Consider the following 20,991-nt stretch of genomic DNA (forward strand, 5'->3'; position numbering starts at 1 on the left):
TTTCTCTTTCTTTCTCTCTCTCTCTCTCGCTCTCTTTCTCTCTCAATGTTCTCTCAGGAGAGTGTTTCTACCCAGCTGTTCCTCCGGTGACCACAGGCACCACCTAACTCAGGGATAGCATGGGAGCCCACCCTGTGTATCCCCCACTCCCATCCTTCCTCCTCCTCCTCTCCATCCTCCTCCTCCTGCCCCACCCGGCCACCTCTTCCTCCCACTCCAAGCCTCAGGTGGTGGAGCGGGCATCTGTATCGGGCACCCCATCTCCCCCCTCTGGTAACAGCACAGGGGGCAAGCGGGCGTGCACGGACAAGGTGATGTGTAGACCTGGCATCGTGCTACCTGTGTGGCTGCCACTCAGCCCTCCACTGGCGGAGCAGACGGGGAGGGCGATAGTCTACTTCGCCTGCCTCATGTACATGTTCCTGGGCGTGTCCATCATCGCCGATCGCTTCATGGCCTCCATCGAGGTCATCACCTCCCAGGTGACCAGTGACCACTTCTCTCTTTGTTTTGTCCTTCTTCAGTCATTCCCATCCTGTGGTGATTCTGAAAACTTTCCCCAAAGTTCCCAGGTTTTTCAGAAGTTTTTCAGAAATGGTTCTGGGAATTCTCCGACCGGGATTTCTGAAAAACCTGGGAACTTTGGTGAAGTATCTGGAACTTTTGGAATAGTGTCCTTTAGCATCAGAGCCTAGGCAATATCACTGCATTGCTGGTAAAACACTAGCTACATGTTCCCCTAACTTTGATGTGTGTCTTTCAATCGTTGTCTTTGTAGGAGAAAGAGGTGACTATCACCAAACCCAACGGGGAGACGTCAGTGACCACTGTGCGGATCTGGAACGAGACTGTGTCCAACCTCACGCTCATGGCCTTGGGCTCCTCTGCACCAGAGATCCTTCTCTCTGTCATCGAGGTACGCCGGTGACCCAACAAACCCTTCAAATACTCACAGACTCAGAGCACCATGAGCAGAGCGCAGAGCGAGCTGTACGCAGGAAGCGAGTGACAGACAGAGAGGAGCAGCTAATGCATTTACTAATAGAGGAAGTTATTTCTGATTTTGGGTTTCGGGCAGGGCAAGGCCTTCAATTTGGCAGAAGCAATCGGCCTGGTAGGGCCTGAATGGCATGGGTAGGGCTCAGGCTTAAAATTAATGCCAGTGCAGGGCTCTACACACTACCCCTGAGTGTCCCCACAAAACCTTTGTACTACATGCTACACCTGAGGGACCTTTGATTTGCTTAAATTCGACTGGGTTCCCCATTGACAGATACCGTAATGGAAGTAGCATAACCCGAGCTTATTTTGTTATTCAACTTGATTTATTTTCTGTCTTGTTGACGGCAGGTGTGTGGGCACAACTTTGACGCGGGGGAGCTTGGACCAGGCACCATCGTGGGTAGCGCTGCCTTCAACATGTTTGTGATCATCGGAGTGTGTGTGTGGGTCATCCCCGACGGGGAGTCGCGAAAGATCAAACATCTGCGAGTGTTCTTCATCACAGCCTTCTGGAGCATCTTCGCCTACATCTGGCTCTACCTTATCCTAGCCGTTATCTCCCCTGGAGTAGTGGAGGTCTGTGTGTGTTTGTGTGCATTGTTTGTTTGTGTGGGAGGGGGGGTGAGTTGTGGGTGTTTGTATTATTTGCATGTGTGTGTATTTGTGTGTCAGCGGGGGTTTCTAGACAGATTTTGTATGCATTTGTGTGTGTTGTTTTTTATACAAATGTTGTGTGTTGATTCTGCAGGTATGGGAGGCTCTGGTCACTCTGCTTTATTTCCCTGTGTGTGTCATCTTGGCTTGGATCGCCGACCGCCGCCTGCTCTTCTACAAGTACATGCATAAGCGTTACCGTGCCGACAAGCGGCATGGCATCGTTGTGGAAACGGAAGGTGACCTGGCGCCCAAGGGGATCGACGTAATCATGGACGCTAAGTTCTCGGATGGCAATTCCACAGCTGGAAACTCCTCCAGTGTCTGCACAGTCTCTGTTCAGACTGGCAAGGAGCTGGACCAGAACAGAGATGAGGTAGGCTGAACAAGGGGATCAGGGAGAGAGAATGGTCAGGACGAGTCAGAAGAGTTTAGCAATATGGGAGTGGGCAGGGAGATGATTGTGGTCCTTTACGTGTCTTTGCCCTGGTGCTGTTCCTTTCCGTGTCTTTAAAAAAATATATATCTTCCTGTCTGTGTTTCAACCATTGTGTTAACGTTGTATTTCAAACATTGTGTTAACATTGTGTTTACATTGCGGTATTATTTTGTTAGCCTTGTATAAGCCTGGTATTAACATTTAGTTAATATTGTGTTAATGTTGTGACCTAACCTAGGTGGTACGCATCCTGAAGGACCTGAAACAGAAGCACCCGGACAAAGACCTGGAGCAGCTGATCGAGATGGCCAACTACTCAGCCCTGGTGCAGCAGAGGAAGAGCCGCGCCTTCTACCGCATCCAAGCCACACGCATGATGATCGGTGCCGGCAACGTGCTCAAGAAGCATGCCGCCGAGCACACGCGACGCAAAGCCGCCGCTATGGAGGGCGGAGCCCCGGAGAAAGACGACAGGGCCACGTGCGCCCACCTGTCCTTTGAGCGTGCCCAGTACCAGTGCACGGAGAACTGTGGCACCCTGAGCCTAGCGGTGATCTGTGAGGGTGGCATGGGGCAGCACACCTTCTATGTGGACTACCACACAGAGAATGGCTCGGCAAACGCCGGGGCGGACTATGAGTTTAGCGAGGGGACGCTGGTGTTCAAACCAGGGGAGAGCCGGAAGGAGATTAAGGTTAGATGGCGAGGAGAGAGAAGGAAGGAGAGGGGAAAAGAGAGAGGGAAACGATGAGAGGAGGAGGGAGATGAATAGGAGCTGTTTACTGTAGTTTTGAGTAATACTTCAGTCAACCAAATAATCAATCAATTAACTAATTAACTTGTATTTGTTTACAGTACTTTTTACAAATAAAAGTACAGTACTTGTTAGCAACTTGTCAGGGCCTGCACCTCCAAAGAGTGAAAAGAGGCGACAGTGGCAAGGCACAATTTGCTCTTGGATGGATTAGAGATTAGTTTAAATAATTTCAGATGAGATTAGATTAAAGGCCCAATGCAGCCGTTTTTACTTCAATATCAAATCATTTCTGGGTAACAATGAAGTACCTTACTGTGATTGTTTTCCATCAAAATGCTAAAAAATAAACAAAAATAGCTTCTTAGCAAGAGCAATTTCTCAAGCAAGAATTTTGCTAGGACTGTCTGGGAGTGGTCTGAGTGGGGAGGGGAAAACTGAAAACTAGCTGTTATTGGCAGAGAGGTTTAGAACTCTCTTTCTTATTGGAGTATGTCAACAGTCAGGCTAAAACTCCATCCCACCAAAACAGGGTGACATTTCAAACAGCTCTTACACTAAAAGGGCATTATCATCATTTTCACAATTTCACCCTGGAAATATATATAGAACACAGGAAAATCACATTTTTGACTGCACTGGGCCTTTAAATAAGATTGTCTCAATACATACAGTAATCCCCATCACAACTTTTGTGTGTCCCCTGTCCTTTTCAGGTGGGCATCTTGGACGACGACGTCTTTGAGGAAGACGAGCATTTCTTTGTGCGGCTGCAGAACCTCCGTCTGGATGAGGGCGGCAACGAAGTCTCACCGGGAACGCCGCCCAAGGGCCGGCTGGTGGAGCCGTTAGTCGCCATGGTTACCATTCTGGACGACGACCACGCTGGCATCTTCACGTTCGGCGAGCGCGTGCTGCGAGTGAGCGAGAGCTCGGGTACGATGGTGGTGACCGTGGTGCGGAACTCGGGCTCGCGGGGCACCGTGATGCTGCCCTACCACACTGAGGACGGCAGCGCCCGTGCCGGCGTGGACTACGAGGAGAACAAGGGCGAGCTTGAGTTCTCCAACGAACAGACCAGGTGAGGCCTGCTCTATGCCAACTCTAAAGTAGGGGGACGGTACCCAGCGGGAAAAACTGTTTGAAATGGCATCATTACAACCAAATAACAACCTGTTGGTTGTAAACCGGTTGTAATGATGTAATTTCAACTTAATAACGTGATTTCAACCAAATTACAACCAATTGTTTGTAAACTAGTTATAATCTGGTTGTAATTACATATTTTCAACCAGATGTCTACGCTAGGTAGTCTCTTTTAACAGTCAAGAGCCTATAGCCTGGTACATGAGATTTGACCAGGGAAGGGTTACTCTGGATTTTGCTAGCCACAGTATCTACTGATTGCTGCTCTTTCCTTTTAAATGGTGTCTTATTACACCTGGAAAACCAGTTGTGTGCACTTAGTTACACAAACAAATCAATGATGTGCAGACAGGGAGCTGAGAAATCCAGTAGACACTGTGGCTCCAAAACAAGGTTGCCTAATGCCTACTCTCTCCGCTAAAGCACCAGATGGAAGGTTTGTTAGCAGCAGTGCTGTAATTGACCAGAGTACAGATGAGGGTTGAGGTCTAGAGGGAACGGTCATACAGTTCAGTGTAAATGCATCGTTGTATGTCTGTAAATGTGTTTTTCCATCAGTATGTGTCCACATTTGTCTATGTATGTGTCCACATGTACTGAATGTTATACGAATCACTCCCATTAAGCGAATGGGATCATGTTATATTTATGTACAGTATGTGTGTGTGTGTCTGTGTAGGTGTCCACATGTACTCTCTGTAGACTGTTATATTGATGGAAATGTGTCCTAAGGCTACAGTAACTGTGGTGATGGGGATTATTATGGGTTGTCACTGTGTCAGTCAGTGATTCCCATGTGGAGCAGCGTCCATTAGTTGATTATTGACAGCGAATGATAATCATGCCCGGGTTCAGGGGCTTCATGCCTCTTGCTAATGTTAGCGGACAGATCCTTTTCCCATTAAACTTTCAGACAATATAAGCTGTGTTTGCATGTTGTACTAATTGTGCACTTAGCGGTAGTACTCATATTGTACAGTGATGTCATTTCAGGTCATATACTGTAGGTATTACAGTAATGGTGCACTAACGCCTCGATCACACCTACAGCATCAATGTGCAAAATGGTACGCAGTATCATCTGGATATGTGTGCAACAAAAGTTAAACATTCACTGTCTGCTACCATTTCTGTCAAGCCATCTACGCATACATTTTGATGCATACGTTCGATAAATCCAACAAATGCACCACACAGAACGCACTGCCACTGCATTTACTACGCAATGCTGCAAGGCAAACGCAGTGTTCCATTGGAAATGAATATACTTCTGGTGTACCAAAACGCAAGGATGCTGTCGGTGTGATCGAGGCGTAAGTGGTAGTAGTTATACTGTACAGTGATGTAATTCTGAGTCATATACTGTAGGTATTATGGTAATAATAAGATGGAGAACAGCTATGGAGAGTCAGTGGCAAAGTGTGAGTGAGTGAGTCTGAGTGAGGGGAAATTGCTCTGTTGTGATCTGGAGTTAGCATACTTTGTCTAATTTATCATCCATACTTACTATCACACTTAGTAGTCAACATTTAGGCTAAATACATTGTATTTTACATAGTGTTACTTATGTAAGTTGGCCAACGGTACATGTAGCCTATGTTCTCATGCCAATATGAGTGTTTAAGGTACTGTTTATCTGTTGTTTAGTTCATGTGTGTATTTGTGTGTGTGTTGTGTATGTGATGCACTGTGAATTATTTAGCCTCCACTATGTGTACAATTATTTATTCCACCTCAGCTACTGATGTGATTTAAATGGCAGGGTGTTTGTTAATGTTTCAGAGGGTAGGAAATTATTGTTTGCTTGCTTCACGGGACTGTCGCGAGGCCTCTCCATCACGGTTGACAACTCCAGGTGTTCACCTCCCAGAGTGCAAAGAACCTTGGCGTGATCCTGGACAACACCCTGTCGTTCTCCGAAAACATCAAAGCAGTGACTCGCTCCTGCAGGTTCATGCTCTACAACATCCATATAGTACGACCCTACCTCACACAGGAAGTGGCACAGGTTCTAATCCATGTCATCTCCCGTCTGGACTACTGCAACTCTCTGTTGGCTGGGTTCCCCGCTTGTGCAATCAAACCCCTGCAACTTATCCAGAACGCGGCAGCCCGCCTGGTGTTCAACATGCCCATGTTCTCCCATGTCACCCCGCTCCTCTGCACATTCCACTGTTTCCAGTCGAAGTCTGTGTCCACTACATGGTGCTTGCCTATGGAGCAGCAGAAATTAAACCCTTGCATTTTGTGAACTAACACTCGCACTTATTGAGGAACAATTGAAGAGTTTCATTCCAAAACGCTATATATCCATTTTCAGAAATGTTTGTAAATTAGCTTTTATTGTTTAAAGAAATTATGAAAGAGATTGGTGTGTTTTTTCACTGTCTAATCATGGCATAGGGTTGTTCAATGTCAGACATGTATTTGTTTAAAATCTGTTACTTGATCGTTTCATTTCAGAGAGACAAATAATCATGTTTTTTTTTTTTTATGCTATATATCCACGTCACTCTCAGAGAAATAAGTAGTACTGCTAGGTTTTACACAGTCAACTGTAACAAATAACTACATTTTTAATAAAGAACTGTACAAATTACACATTTGTGACAGAAATAAATAAATAATAATTCAATACAGTTATGAGATCTGGATATAAAACATTTTCATTTGACATTTTTGTCATTTAGCAGATGCTCTTATCCAGAGTGACTTACAGTAAGTGCATTCATCTTAAGATAGAGAGGCGAGACAACCACATGTCACAGTCAAATATACAGGATACGAACATTCCATTCCAGCTAAACAATGGATATACTGTATAGTGTTTTGCAAAAGAACACATCTAAAATCTATGAATAAGAAAATCTGAGAACATTAATATTTTACACGCATATGAAGGTACCCATAAGCAATCATTTCTGATGAAAAAACACGTGAAAAATGTGTGGATATAGCGTTTTGGAAATACTCTTAATTTGTACTTACTATTACTGAGATATGTGGTTGTCTCGCCTAGCTATCTTAAGATGAATGCACTAACTAAGTCGCTCTGGATAAGTGTCTGCTAAATGTGTGTGTGTGTGCGTGCATGCGCCCGTGTGTGTGTTTGTAGTTGTATTATTCAACAAAATATTTATCGTTGGTGTCCTGTGATTGTTGTGATCATAACATGTTTTCCTTTTATCCTCATCAAAAGTGTTTAAAAAGTCTGCAAATATAACAATGTGTATTGATGACAACCCTCTTCTCTATCTCTCTGTGTGTGTGGGTGCATGCATGTGTGTGTGTGTGTACACATGTGTGGGTGCATGCTTGCATGTCTCTCCACAGTCAGACTCTACAGGTACGCATTGTAAATGTGGAGGAATATGAGAAGCAGGAAAACTTCTTCATTGTGCTGGAAGAGCCCAAATGGCTAAAGCGAGGAATCTCAGGTCAGTGGGGTATGTTGTGTGTGAGGGTTAGTGTTAGTGAATAAAATGGCCATCTCAAAAGGTTTGTTCAACCTACTATCCACTGTTACACACAGCGAAAATAGACGTTTGGCACATATTGTTAGAACCCTTTTACCACTACACTTGCAATCTCTCTGGAAGAGTTTTATAAGATAAGATAAGATTAAAGGGATACTTCGGGATTTACAGTATCTACTTTCCCAGAATCAGATGAATTCATGGACACCATTTTTATGTCTCTGCAGCCAATATTAAGGAAGTTAGAGGTCGTTTCGCCAGCCAATGCTAACTAGCATGCAAACACTTACCCTAGACTTCCAGTCATTGCGCTAATACTAGGTGCGTTAGCAACTTCCATCAAACTGCACGCAGAGACATACAAATGGTATCCACGAGTTCATCGGACTCTGGGGATGTAGATAAAGGGCTTCATTGCCAAAATCCTGAAGTATCCCTTTAATTTTATTGTCCCTAGGGGAAAATCATCCTGGACACACAGTGTATACACTGCTGTATAAAAAAAACGACACTGGGCATTTTCTTGCAATGCGTAAAGATCTACGTCGGCTCTGCCAAACATTTCCCATATTAGGGAGACCACCCAGGGGTGTAGCCTCCACTCCACCTGGATAAAAGATCTACACCGGAGTTGAGTCAACTGGGGACATGATTCACCCGAAGCGAGAGCATGTGCTCACTGCTCCCCAGCAATAGGGAGTGAGCCAAGATTAGAGTCTCTCCCTGTCTGTTTTTTTTTTTTTTTTAATCTTTATTTTAACAGGGAAAAACAGACCTGGATCTCTTTTACGGCTGTGCCCTGTGTAAACATGTTGACATGTACAGTTTTAGACATACAGACAAGAACATTTCAAACATACAAAACAAAAACACAATTCAACAGAAACAATCACAGACAACATCATATTGATCCTCCATAACATTTTTTAAATGGGCAAGGGACACCAGAGTGTCTAACTTAAGTTGGATCTGCAGTTTGTTCCATAAATAAGGTGCAAAGGAACTGAAGGCAGTCCTACCCAACTCTGTGGAGACCACAGAAGTCTCTAATGTAATCCACATCTGTGATCTGGTTTTAAAATTAGTATATCTAGTGGAAATTAATGATGATATATATGGAGGTAGTTTTAAAAGAAGTGCTTTATAAATAAACAAGAGAGCATGTTGCTCTCACCTCACAGATAGAGAGGCCCAACTCACATGTTGATATAGGAAACAGTGATGAGTTTCGTAACTATCACCCGTGATAAACCTGAGTGCACAATGGTAAATAGCATCCAGTGGTTTTAATGTGTTTGCCGATGCATGCATATAGATAATATCACCATAATCTAAAACGGACATAAAAGTAGCCTGCACAATTTGTTTTCTATTTACGGAGGACAGACAAGCCCTGTTTCTGTAAAGGAACCCTATCTTGAATTTGAGCTTTTTTCCCAATTCAGTAACATGTTTTTAAAAGAAAGCCTATCATCTAACCATACCCCTAAGTATTTATATGCAGAGACCTGTTTAATTTGAGTACCATCCAAGCTAGTGATTACAAAAGTGTTTCTAATTGAGTTTAGACCTAGAAAAAAACATGACATTTGTTTTCTTAGCGTTTAAAACAAGTTTAGGCTGTAAAAGAGACCCCTGTAGTATCCTAAAATCAGACTCCAACTGCATTAAAGCTTGGTCCGCTGTTGGAGCAATAGAGTACATCACTGTGTCATCTGCATATAAATGGAATTTACAATATCTGACATCATCACCAATGTTGTTTATATAAAGTGAGAACAATAGTGGGCCAATTATTGAACCCTGAGGGACCCCTTTAAGTAACTGTAAGGGGTCAGACTTGACCCCGTCGACCATGACGGCCTGAGTTCTATCTTTAAGATAGTCATAAAACCATCGACAGGCATCAGTGCCCAGTCCTATAGATGACAGCTTACTCAAAAGGATAGCATGGTCTACAGTGTCAAAAGCTTTTGACAAATCTACAAACAACGCAGCACAGTGCTTTCTATCATCTAAGGCATTTGCAATATCATTTACAACAAGCATAGTGGCCGATGTGGTACTGTGTTTAGATCTAAAACCAGATTGATTGGGGCTAAAAATACTGTTAACTGAAAGAAAAGATTGTAACTGTTTGTTGACTATAGATTCTAGGATCTTTGCCAGACAAGGGAGCCTAGAGATGGGTCGATAGTTTTCCAAATCACTACCGTCACCTCCCTTATGTAATGGCAGAACAAAAGCTGCTTTCCGCACCTTAGGGATATTTCCTGTGCTTAATGTTAGATTCAAAATGTGTGTCACTGAATCAGCAATGATAGGTGCAGCACACATAAGTAAGTACGGGTCTAAATTGTCAGCGCCTAAGGATTTCTTAGTATCAATGGCACACAGGGCAGCTAGAACCTCTGCTTCAGTTATTTTCTGTAAACTAAAAACAGGGTTACCATTTTTCAGAGTAACGCTTGAAAAGCAAGACGAAAAATCAACTAACTGGCCAGTACCACACTTTTATTTTCAAATAAAAAACCAGCAGAGATTAAATGCTTATTAAAAGCATCACAAATATCATTTTTTTCACTTAGAATACAGGAGTCTGAGATAATTTGCTTAGGAAGAGAAACAGCAGAATTCCCCCGTTTCAGTGAATTAACGGTTTTCCAGAATTTTGCAGGATCTCCTGCAGAATTTCTCATAGCATTAAGGAAGTAATTTGATTTTGCCTTTTTGACAGCTGCAGTACATGTGGTTCTCTGTAGCTCAGCTGGTAGAGCACGGCGCTTGTAACGCCAAGGTAGTGGGTTCGATCCCCGGGACCACCCATACACAAAAAAAATGTATGCACGCATGACTGTAAGTCGCTTTGGATAAAAGCGTCTGCTAAATGGCATATTATTATTATTATTTATTTCTCAATTGCCTAAAAAACAGCCAATCAGCTGGAGTACCTGTTTTCCTCGCCAAGGCCCAGGCCCGATTCTTTTGCAGAAAAAGATCTGACAATTCAGGAGAGAACCAAGAACTGGTTTGGTTTCTTACTCTGTGATTCTTAAGCGGGGCATGTTTATCAGACATAGAGGTAACAATAGTAGAGAAAAAAGCAAGGGCTAAAACCGGGTCCAGAAAGCAGCAAGTGGATAAAAGCTCAGAGTGATATAAATCAAGGATAAAAGCTTGCTGTGAGAAATGTTTATAATTTCTCTTAGAGATTATACAGGGATCAGAGTGTTTCAGCCTGGTATCTCTAATACAAGCAATAGAGCAGTGGTCACTGATATCATTTGAAAAAACCCCACTGGCTGTGTATTTATGGGGGGTATTTGTTAGAATAATGTCTAGTAGAGTAGATTTTACTGGATTCTTAAAGTTGGGACGGGTTGGTTTAGTTATCAGCGGAGTTAGATTTAGCTCAGTACAAATATCTTTTAATTTATCGGATACTGGTGAAAGCCAATCCAGGTTAAAATCTCCCAAAATCAGTAATTCAGAGTTTGCATAATTAGACAGTATATCAGATAATTTGCATAGAGTACAAGGAGGAGCTGAGGGGGGGGCGATATACCCCTGCTAGAGTTAAATGAGCATTATTACCAAGTACCACATTTAAAACTAGACATTCATATTGCTTTAATGCACGCCACCACTGACATATTGGCGGTTCTGACCAGCACAAGCCGGCTAGAGAAAAGCAGGGGGAAGCGCCTGAGTGCCAGGTACACCGTTAAGAGCTCTGGGTAATTGATATGCAGTGCGTTTCGTACCAGTGTCCATAACCCCCAACCTTCGTACAGGCTCAACCTACAGTACAGCTGCATGCTATCCAATCGTAGCAGTAGAAACAAACCTATAGCCCGCCCTTTTTTTCATTGACACCAATTGAGGCATTCGCACACAGCGTCTCTGGACTAGTTTGATTGACATAACATGAGACAAAGAACGAGAGATACATTGTCGCCAATGTTATGTTGAAAGAACAAGACTTGTTCGTCATAAACAGCTTGGGTTTTTTCCAACTCAAACATCCTCACATTATTTAGCTAACGTTAGCATCACAAACACACCTGTCATCAAAGATACTACTCTTCTTCTTCTATGGTATAATGACGTTTGCATTAATTGGATGTGCATTCCGCCACCTACTGTGCGGATGGATATTAAGGATCCCAAAAAAGAAAATTTAATTGGGTAAAAATAAGTAAAATAATATACAAACTACCAACAACAAACAAATAATTACTAAACAAAATCAACCTGCTTTTCTGTAAAAACAACAATTATAATCAGGTCCCTACACAGGCTCAGAAGATTCCTGTGAGGGCGAGACATTTCCCAGCGACAATAGTCCTTAGCAATGCTTCTGCCGTAAAGTCTTTGAGTCCCAAAAACGTCTCGGCTGCAGATATAATGATATCCAGCTTATTGGTCTTCTTAGACACTTGTGCTGTACAATTAATCACCGTGGCTATAAATGCCACAAAATCCACCTTCTTCAGATCACTCGATTGACTTAAAACACTAGCAACTGGTTGCAATGCATCCACCGCCATATCTTCAACACTGTTGCCTCTTGCCCCTTCGACTCTCTTCACCACCTCCACATAGGAGATCCGCTGCACAGCCCTGATCCTTGACACCTCAACCTCCTTCACCCTAACAGGGCACTCAAGGAAGTCCCGAGTATGATCCCCACCACAGTTGCAACATTTTCCATTCACAGATTCTTCAAGACCATACTTCTCCCATCTACAAACATGTGACACGTGACCATATAATACCTACATGTTTCAAGCAGACCACCATAGTCCCTGTGCCCAAGAATGCGAAGGTAACCTGCCTAAATGACTACCGTCCCATAGCACTCACGTCGGTAGCCATGAAGTGCTTTGAAAGGCTGGTCATGGCTCACATCAACAACACCATCCCGGAAACCCTAGACCCACTCCAATTCGCATACCACCCAAACAGATCCACAGATGACACAATCTCAATGCACTCCACACTGCCCTTTCCCACCTGGACAAAAGGAACACCTATGTGAGAATGCTGTTCATTGACTACAGCTCAGCGTTCAACACCATAGTTTCCACAAAGCTCATCACTAAGCTAAGGACCCTGGGACTAAACACCTCCCTCTGCAACTGGATCCTGCACTTCCTGACGGGCCGCCCCCAGGTGGTAAGGATACGCTACAACACATAGGCCACACTGATCCTCAACACGGGGGCCCCTCAGGGGTGTGTGCTTAGTCCCCTCCTGTACTCCCTGTTCACCCACGACTATGTGGCCAAGCACGACTCCAACACCATCATTAAGTTTGCTGACAACACAACGGTGGTAGGCCTGATCACCGACAATGATGAGACAGCCTATAGGGAGGAGGTCAGAGACCTGGCAGTGTGGTGCCAGGACAACAACCTCTCCCTGAATGTGAGCAAGACAAAGGAGATTATCGTGGACTACAGGAAAAGGAGGGCCGAACACGCCCCCATTCACGTCGACAGGGCTGTAGTGGAGCGGGTTGAGAGTTTCAAGTTCCTTGGTGTCCATATGACCAACAAACTATCATGGTCCAAACACACCAAGAAAGTTGTGAAGAGGGCACGACAATGCCTTTTCCCCCTCAGGAGACTGAAAAGATTTGGCATGGGTCCCCAGATCCTCAAAAAGTTATACAGCTGCACCATCGAGAGCATCCTGACCGGTTGCATCACCGCCTGGTATGGCAACTGCTCGGCATCCGACCGTAAGGCGCTACATAGGGTAGTGTGTACAGCCCAGTACATCACTGCCATCCAGGAACTGTACACTAGGCGGTGCCAGAGGAAGGCCCAAAAATTGTCAAATACTCCAGTCACCGAAGTCATAGACTGTTCTCTCTGCTACTTCACGGCAAGCGGTACCGGAGCGCCAAGTCTAGATCAAAAAGGCTCTAACAGCTTCTACTCCCAAGCCATAAGACTGCTGAACAATTAATCAAATGTCCACCCGGACTATTTGCATTGACCCTCCCCCCTTTGTTTTTACACTGCTGCTACTCGCTGTATATTATCGATGCATAGTCACTTTACCCCTACCGACACTTTACCCCTACCTACATGTACAAATTACCTCAACTAACCTGTACCCCCGCACATTGACTTGGTACCGGTACCCCCTGTATATAGCCTCATTATTGTTATTTTATTGTGTTACTTTTTTTCAATATATATTTCTTTACTGTAGTTTATTTAGTAAATATTTGGTTAACTCTATTTTCTTAAAACTGCATTGTTGGTTAAGGGCATTTAAGTAAGCATTTCACGGTTGTATTCGGTGCATGTGACAAATAACATTTGATTTGATATCCTTTACAATTCCCACACTATAATGGTTTGGACACAGATGCTCTCACCGCATACCTCACATATCCTAGTTTCATATATTCAGGTAGAGTCTCCTCAAACAACAATAATATCAATAGGCTTTTCTCCTTCCTTCCATTTACCATACGGGTCAGGCGACGTGCACTCCTAGGATCTTCTGACGAAGGTACTCATCTATATCCAACGAGACTCCAGCTATAACTCCTTTGGCAGGTGCCCTGCTCCAAATATCAATAGATGTTACTTCTGATGTGGACAATTTTGCTAGATCCAGTGCACACTTCTTCTGTTCTTCATCAACACAATAAACCAAAACAAGGCCGCTTCTAGTCACCTTGATTGAATCCACCTTTCCCACTGCTTTCTTCAGTCTTCGATATTACAAATGGATTTCCCAAATGAATCTCCTTGTCCAAAAAACGAAATCCAATAAGAAATGCATTATTGGACCGGTCCTTGTCTTCTATTAAAGCTTTTGCTCGGTTTGTTCCATTCTTTGATTTCACTATTTTCGATTTATTGTCACACAGTTCACTTGCCGCACTTTCAGATTCAAGCACAGTCAAAGATACTACTCTAGAGAAGAGGAAATTCATAACACTCGGAGCTTGGGATTCTTGACCAATCACGTTCACGGTGTCATGCTGCGTCACGCAGTTGGTACGGTGGCTGTTTGGGATATCACACCCACATCAAACCACACCCCCAAAACAGCTCTCGCTCATGGCTTCTTGCATTTTTAATCAGCAGGCTAAAATACTAGGCCAAATCAATGAGTTCAGCCCATAAGAACAGTGGTTAACAATAAGTGACAAGAGTTGTGGAACAGGGAGAGTAAGGGAAGATACCTGTATAAGATCCAGGAAAAGGTGGGAGCAGGTAGGAAATAGTAGTCACAAGGCTGAGACTGGGACATACAAGGCTAAATAGTACATTGAAAGTGGTGGGGAAACATCCGACTGGGAGGTGTGATCATTGTCAGGAGGAGATGGAGACAGTGGAACATGTTCTATTTGTGCCAGAAATATGTGAGAGAAAGGGAGCGATTGTTAATAGATTTGAGGAGTAATGGGGTTGAAGAGCCAGGATTAAGTGAACTGCTGGGGAAATGTTCAGGGGATGTAGTATTTAATTATGTATTTCCTTTCCTTAGGGAGACAAGATTATTGGGTAGGATTTAGACCTTCACTGTCTCTGGTCCACACTCCAGTCCAGTTGGTGGCAGTAATGCACCTTAAAGTTGGTTGCCAACCACCATATAAAATCCACAGAAGAAGAAGAAGAATGAGTTCAGCCCATCTTTAAAGGGAGAATGTAGTGAGGCTGGGAGATGTGCCAAAGATTTTAAACTATACTGACAAGATAAGGGACTTGCCATGGGAATCGTTGTCCATGAAGTCAGAGGAAAGGCTGGAACTCTTAGCCAATAAGATGCCAGAGAGGTTTGTCACTAGGCAGAACAAGACTGTGTATGTGCACAGTAGGCACGTCTCTGATATAAAGTTGTTTTTCTCAAATTCGGCATGATTGTTACATCTAGCTTTGCTGTAGAAGAATGCACGTCTGCACGGTTTCACATTGTAAATCACTCTGACGTTTAATGACATGTGCCACTCATTCTGACAACCATTCATATATAAAGCAGCACACTGTCGTAAACCATAACAAATGCACAATACGACGGACAGTACATAACAGTGATGTCAAGCTCGTTCACTCATACCAGTACCAAAGTAACAACGTAAGCATTATGCACCTCTTAGTCAATCAAACAGGCCTCACATAGTGAATGAGCTTTTTTTTTATGTTGACCGAGCTCCAGCCTCTCCCATGGCCTCCCATTGAAAAAAGCACCACCACATTTGTTTTCACATTGATGGAAGTCAAGCCTATTCCTCTTTGGATGTGCTCACTGGACTATTGCATTTAGTAGCCGAGGGAGAAGCAGGAATATATATGTATTTTTTATTTGTTGTCGGTTAATTTGTACTGATTCTGTCCTCACTGCATGGTTGCTTTCAGAATGCTCATTGTGATCTGATAAATCTGTCATTCATTTATTGTTTGTACATTGTGCAAAGTGTATGTCTCTCAGTTGATCAAATCATTGCATGTGTACTGTGTATTAAGGTGGGTCACTTCTGTCTTTTGTCGACTGCTGCTATTTTGACAAGGCCTCTCTTGCAAAATACATTTGATTTCAATAAGACTAACCTGAATAAATAAAGGTTCAATACAAAAATCACTTTAGCTTGATTAGCATGATAAGTAATCACATCTCAAAATCACAAATTAATTGTTTTCTCTTCCTATTGCAGCTCTGCTGCTCAACCAGGGTAAGATCTCATATGTTTTGCAAACAATTGAAAGGCCCACTGTGATTTTTACAAACGTTTTTGAACATTAAAATTATATATACCCATTTGATTCTTTAACAATATCGCTTATAAAAGCATAATGAGCTTAGTTCAACTGTCTAACCCCATCATAACTACAAAATATGTATTTGTTTAACTCCATTTATAATAGTCCCATCATGTATTGTAGTAAGGTAACTTTCCCCTTTCCTCTCCCCTTTTAGGGAACCCTACTCCAGAAGAGGAGGACGCCAGGCGTATCTCAGAGATGGGGAAGCCCATTCTAGGGGAGCACAGCAGGCTAGAGGTCATCATAGAGGAGTCCTACGAGTTTAAGGTGTGTGTGTTTGTCTGTGTCATATACAGTGTGTGCGTGCGTGTCTGTATGTGTGTTGTGTTATATTTGATTAACCCCTCCCACTCTGGCATCCTCTCACCCAACAGATCCGACAGGGAATGACTCCAAATGGGATACTAGACCCGGTATTGTAGCCACTAGCATGTAGTGTGCTCTGGGATTGATTAGACAGGATTGAGGTGTCTCTTAACTGAGAGTCTCTCGAACTGGATGATCTCTACTTCCTACTACACTTTCTCATCTTTCAGAATAGAGCAGTGCTGGGCCTCCCGAGTGGCGCAGCGGTCTAAGGCACTGCAGTGCTTGAGGCGTCACTACAGATCCGGGTTCGATCCCGGGCTGTGTTGCAGCCGGCCGCGACCGGGAGAGCCATGAGGCGACGCACAATTGGCCCAGCGTCGTCCGGGTTAGGGGAGGGTTTGGCCTGCCGGGATGTCCTTGTCCCATCGCGCTCTAGCGACTCCTGTGGCGGGGCGGGCGCATGCACGCTGACACGGTCGCCAGTTGTACGGTGTTTCCTCTGACAGATTGGTGCACCTGGCTTCCGGGTTAAGCGAGCAGTGTGTCAAGAAGCAGTGCGGCTTGGCAGGGTCGTGTTTTGGAAGACGCATGGCTCTCGACCTTCGCCTCTCCCAAGTCCGTATGGGAGTTGCAGCGATGTGACAAGACTGGAACTGTCAATTGGATATCACAAAAATTGGGGAGAAAAAGGGGTAAAAAATGTAAATATAAAATTAAATAGAGCAGTGCTGTTGCTCAACCTAGTTTTGCCCCCTCCCAGCCATTACATATTTGGTCTATTCCACCACCAGAACACCTGATTCAACTTATCAAGGGCTTGGTGATTAGATGACTAGTTTAATCAAGTGAGCTAGTTCTAAAAACGTGTGGAATCGCTGGGGTATTCTCTCGGGGGGGCTGTCCGAGGACCAGGTCGGGAAACACTGGACTAGATACTGTAGCTCAGTTGGTAGAGCATGGCGCTTGCAACGCCAGGGTTGTGGGTTCGTTTCCCACGGGGGGCCAGTATGAAAATGTATGCACTCACTAACTGTAAGTCGCTCTGGATAAGAGCGTCTGCTAAATGGCTAAAATGTAAAATGTAAATGTAGATAGAATGTACAGTATATCAAAGCCAAGAAACATTTTCACACAAACTGTCATGTAAGTGATGAGACAGGACATTTATGTAATGTAATGATGCTACTCTTCTACCCTCATGTCTATCCTAACTTCAGTTTTGATAAGAACAGAAGTCATGAAACGGAATGTGTGTGACATTTTATGTGTTTGTGCTTCAGAGCATGCCATGTCAGCTTTTTTCAGCTGCTTTTGTAGTTGAATACTTGCCCACTCTCATTGCTAATCTTTTTTTGTGTTTTGATAGAGCACCGTGGACAAACTCTTGAAGGACACCAATCTGGCCGTGGTGATTGGAACTCATTCCTGGAGAGAACAGTTCATTGAGGCGGTCACAGTCAGTTCAGGAGGTCAGACATAACCTGTGTTATGTCATGTACAGTACCAGTCAAAAGTTTGGACACACCTACTCATTCCAGGGTTTTTCTTTCTTTTTACTATTTTCTACATTGTAGAATAATAGTGAAGACATCAAAACTATGAAATAACACATATGGAATCATGTAGTAACCAAAAAAAGTGTTAAACAAATCAATATATATTTTATATTTGAGATTCTTCAAAGTAGACACCCCTTTGCCTTGATGACAGCTTTGCACACTCTTGGCATTCTTTCAACCAGCTTCATAAGGAATGCTTTTCCAACAGTCTTGAAGGAGTTCCCACATATGCTGAGCACTTGTTGGCTGCTTTTCCTTCACTCTGCGGTCCAACTCATCCCAAACCATCTCAATTGGGATAAGGTTGGGTGGTTGTGGAGGCCAGGTCATCTGATGCAGCACTCCATTACTCTCCTTGGTCAAATAGCCCTTACACAGCCTGGAGGTGTGTTTTGGGTCATTGTCCTGTTGAAAAACAAATGATAGTCCCACTAAGCACAAACCAGATGGGAGGGCGTATCGCTGCAGAATGCTGTGGTAGCCATGCTGGTTAAGTGTGCCTTGAATTCTAAATAAATCACAGACAGTGTCACCAGCAAAGCACCCCCACACCATTACACCTCCTTCTCCATGCTTCACGGTGAGAACCACACATGTGGAGATCATCCGTTCACCTACTCTGCTTCTCACAAAGACACGGCGGTTGGAACCAAAAATCTAATATTTGGACTCATCAGACCAAAGGACAGATTTCCACCGGTCTAATGTCCATTGCTCGTGTTTCTTGGCCCAAGCAATTCTCTTCTTCTTATTGGTGTCCTTTAGTAGTGGTTTCTTTGCAGCAATTCGATCATGAAGGCCTGATTTCACGCAGTCTCCTCTGAACAGTAACTCTGGGTCTTCCTTTCCTGTGGCGGTCCTCATGAGAGCGTGTTTCATCATAGCACTTGATGGTTTTTGTGACTGCACTTGAAGAAACTTTCAAAGTTCTTGAAATGTTCCGTATTGACTGACCTTCATGTCTTAAAGTAGTGATGGACTGTCGTTTCTCTTTGCTTATTTGAGCTGTTCTTGCCATAATATGGACTTGGTCTTTTACCAAATAGGGCTATCTTCTTTATACCACCCCTACCTTGTCACAACACAACTGATTGGCTTAAACGCATTAAGAAGGAAATAAATTCCACAATTTAACTTTTAACAAGGCACACCTGTTAATTGAAATGCATTCCAGGTGACTACCTCATGAAGCTGGTTGAGAGAATGCCAAGAGTGTGCAAAGCTGTCATCAAGGCAAAGGTTGGCTACTTTGAAGAATCTCAAATATAAAATATATTTTGATTTGTTTAACACTTTTTTGGTTACTACATGATTCCATATATGTTATTTCATAGTTTTGATGTCTTCACTATTATTCTACAATGTAGAAAATAGTAAAAAATAAAGAAAAACCCTTGAATGAGTACGTGTGTCCAAACTTTTGACTGGTACTCTGTATAATTCACATATGTACTGATACGTATATATAATGTGTATATAATACAGTATATCGTGTGTGTGTGCTTGCGTGTTTGTTTGTCTGTACGGTTTGTTTGTATCATGGTTTGGTCTTTTCTCCGGCAAATGTATGCTAATCGATAAATACTAAATGCTCATCGATAAACGCTGTCTGTCACTGTCCTCTACCTGCCTTGTTTTGCCAGGTGACGAGGAAGATGGAGTAGAGCGGCGACTGCCCAACTGCTTTGACTACTTCATGCACATTGTGACGGTATTCTGGAAGATTCTATTTGCCTGCGTGCCGCCTACCGAGTACTGGAACGGCTGGGCCTGCTTTGTGGTGTCCATCATTGTCATCGGCTTACTAACCACCGTCATCGGGGACCTGGCCTCCCACTTCGGCTGCACCGTGGGCCTCAAAGACAGTGTCACTGCTGTGGTGTTTGTGGCTCTGGGCACCTCCATCCCTGGTGAGTGTGTGTGTGTGTTGGGGGGGTTGGAGGTGTGTGTGTGTGTGATTGAGTGTCTGCTTTAAGTTACTTTATCTTCAATCCAAGCTAGCTATTTACCCTAAACCTAACTCTTGCACTAACTCTCACTTATTTGATTTGATTTGAACTATAACCCCAAACCATACCTCCCTACCTCTATTTAAACCTCTCCCAGCCTTAGTCATCCTAGTCCTAACCTTATTTTCAACCCATCCCCATATTCTAAACTCTAACCCCAACCTCTTTCCATAGACACCTTTGCCAGTAAAGTCGCTGCCACCCAGGACCAGTATGCCGACGCGTCGGTGGGCAACGTGACAGGTAGCAATGCGGTCAACGTTTTCCTGGGCATCGGGGTGGCGTGGTCCATCGCTGCCATCTACTGGGAGACCAAAGGTCAAGCTTTCCGCGTGGACCCCGGCTCCCTGGCCTTCTCGGTCACGCTCTTCACCATCTTCGCCTTCATCAACATGGGGGTGCTGATGCTCCGCCGCCGGCCGTCTGTAGGGGGTGAGCTGGGGGGCCCCAAGGTCACCAAAGTGCTCACCACCCTGTTCTTCTTTGGCCTCTGGTTCATCTACATCCTCTTTTCCAGCCTGGAGGCCTACTGCCATGTAAAGGGCTTCTGAGGGAGCACAGGGCTAGATGGGTAGATTGAGAAACTCACACATGCACACACACACACACATGTGCATACATGCTTTCACGCACACATGCACACACACGTGTGAGCACACCACACACACACACACATACATCATCATCATCATCATTGCCACTGCAGCGACACATCTTCGACATCTAGCAGAAGTTCCGCTACCAGGAGTAATGATGCAAATGTCTATCTTCTATACTCACTGCCACTGCTCACAGAGAGAATGTCACACACTCTCTCTCTCACACACACACAATTTAGGGTGTCGAAGGAA

The 20,991-nt window shown here is 44.0% G+C and overlaps 1 protein-coding gene across 4 annotated transcripts; it reads left to right on the forward strand.

Annotated features, from left to right (window-relative positions):
* Nucleotides 1–224: 224 nt before the first annotated feature.
* slc8a2a (solute carrier family 8 member 2a) lies at nt 225–20,691 on the forward strand (the record flags this gene model as incomplete). Of its 4 annotated transcripts, none has more annotated exons than XM_084177780.1 (11): nt 225–482; nt 779–916; nt 1,351–1,578; nt 1,751–2,032; nt 2,334–2,789; nt 3,566–3,930; nt 7,329–7,450; nt 16,418–16,530; nt 17,939–18,041; nt 19,775–20,041; nt 20,315–20,691. In XM_084177780.1, exons 1-11 carry the CDS (start codon nt 315–317, stop codon nt 20,689–20,691), a joined length of 2,619 nt encoding a protein of 872 aa, XP_084033906.1. In that variant the 5' UTR covers nt 225–314. The 4 variants fall into 4 exon arrangements, with proteins under 4 accessions (XP_084033906.1, XP_084033909.1, XP_084033907.1 ...); XM_084177783.1 differs by having other exon boundaries at nt 276–482; nt 7,329–7,432; XM_084177781.1 differs by having other exon boundaries at nt 279–482; nt 7,329–7,462.
* Between the last annotated feature and the right edge of the window lie 300 nt (nt 20,692–20,991).

This window comes from Coregonus lavaretus (assembly GCF_964263955.1).
Source record: "Coregonus lavaretus genome assembly, chromosome: 15".
Lineage (NCBI taxonomy): Eukaryota > Metazoa > Chordata > Actinopteri > Salmoniformes > Salmonidae > Coregonus > Coregonus lavaretus.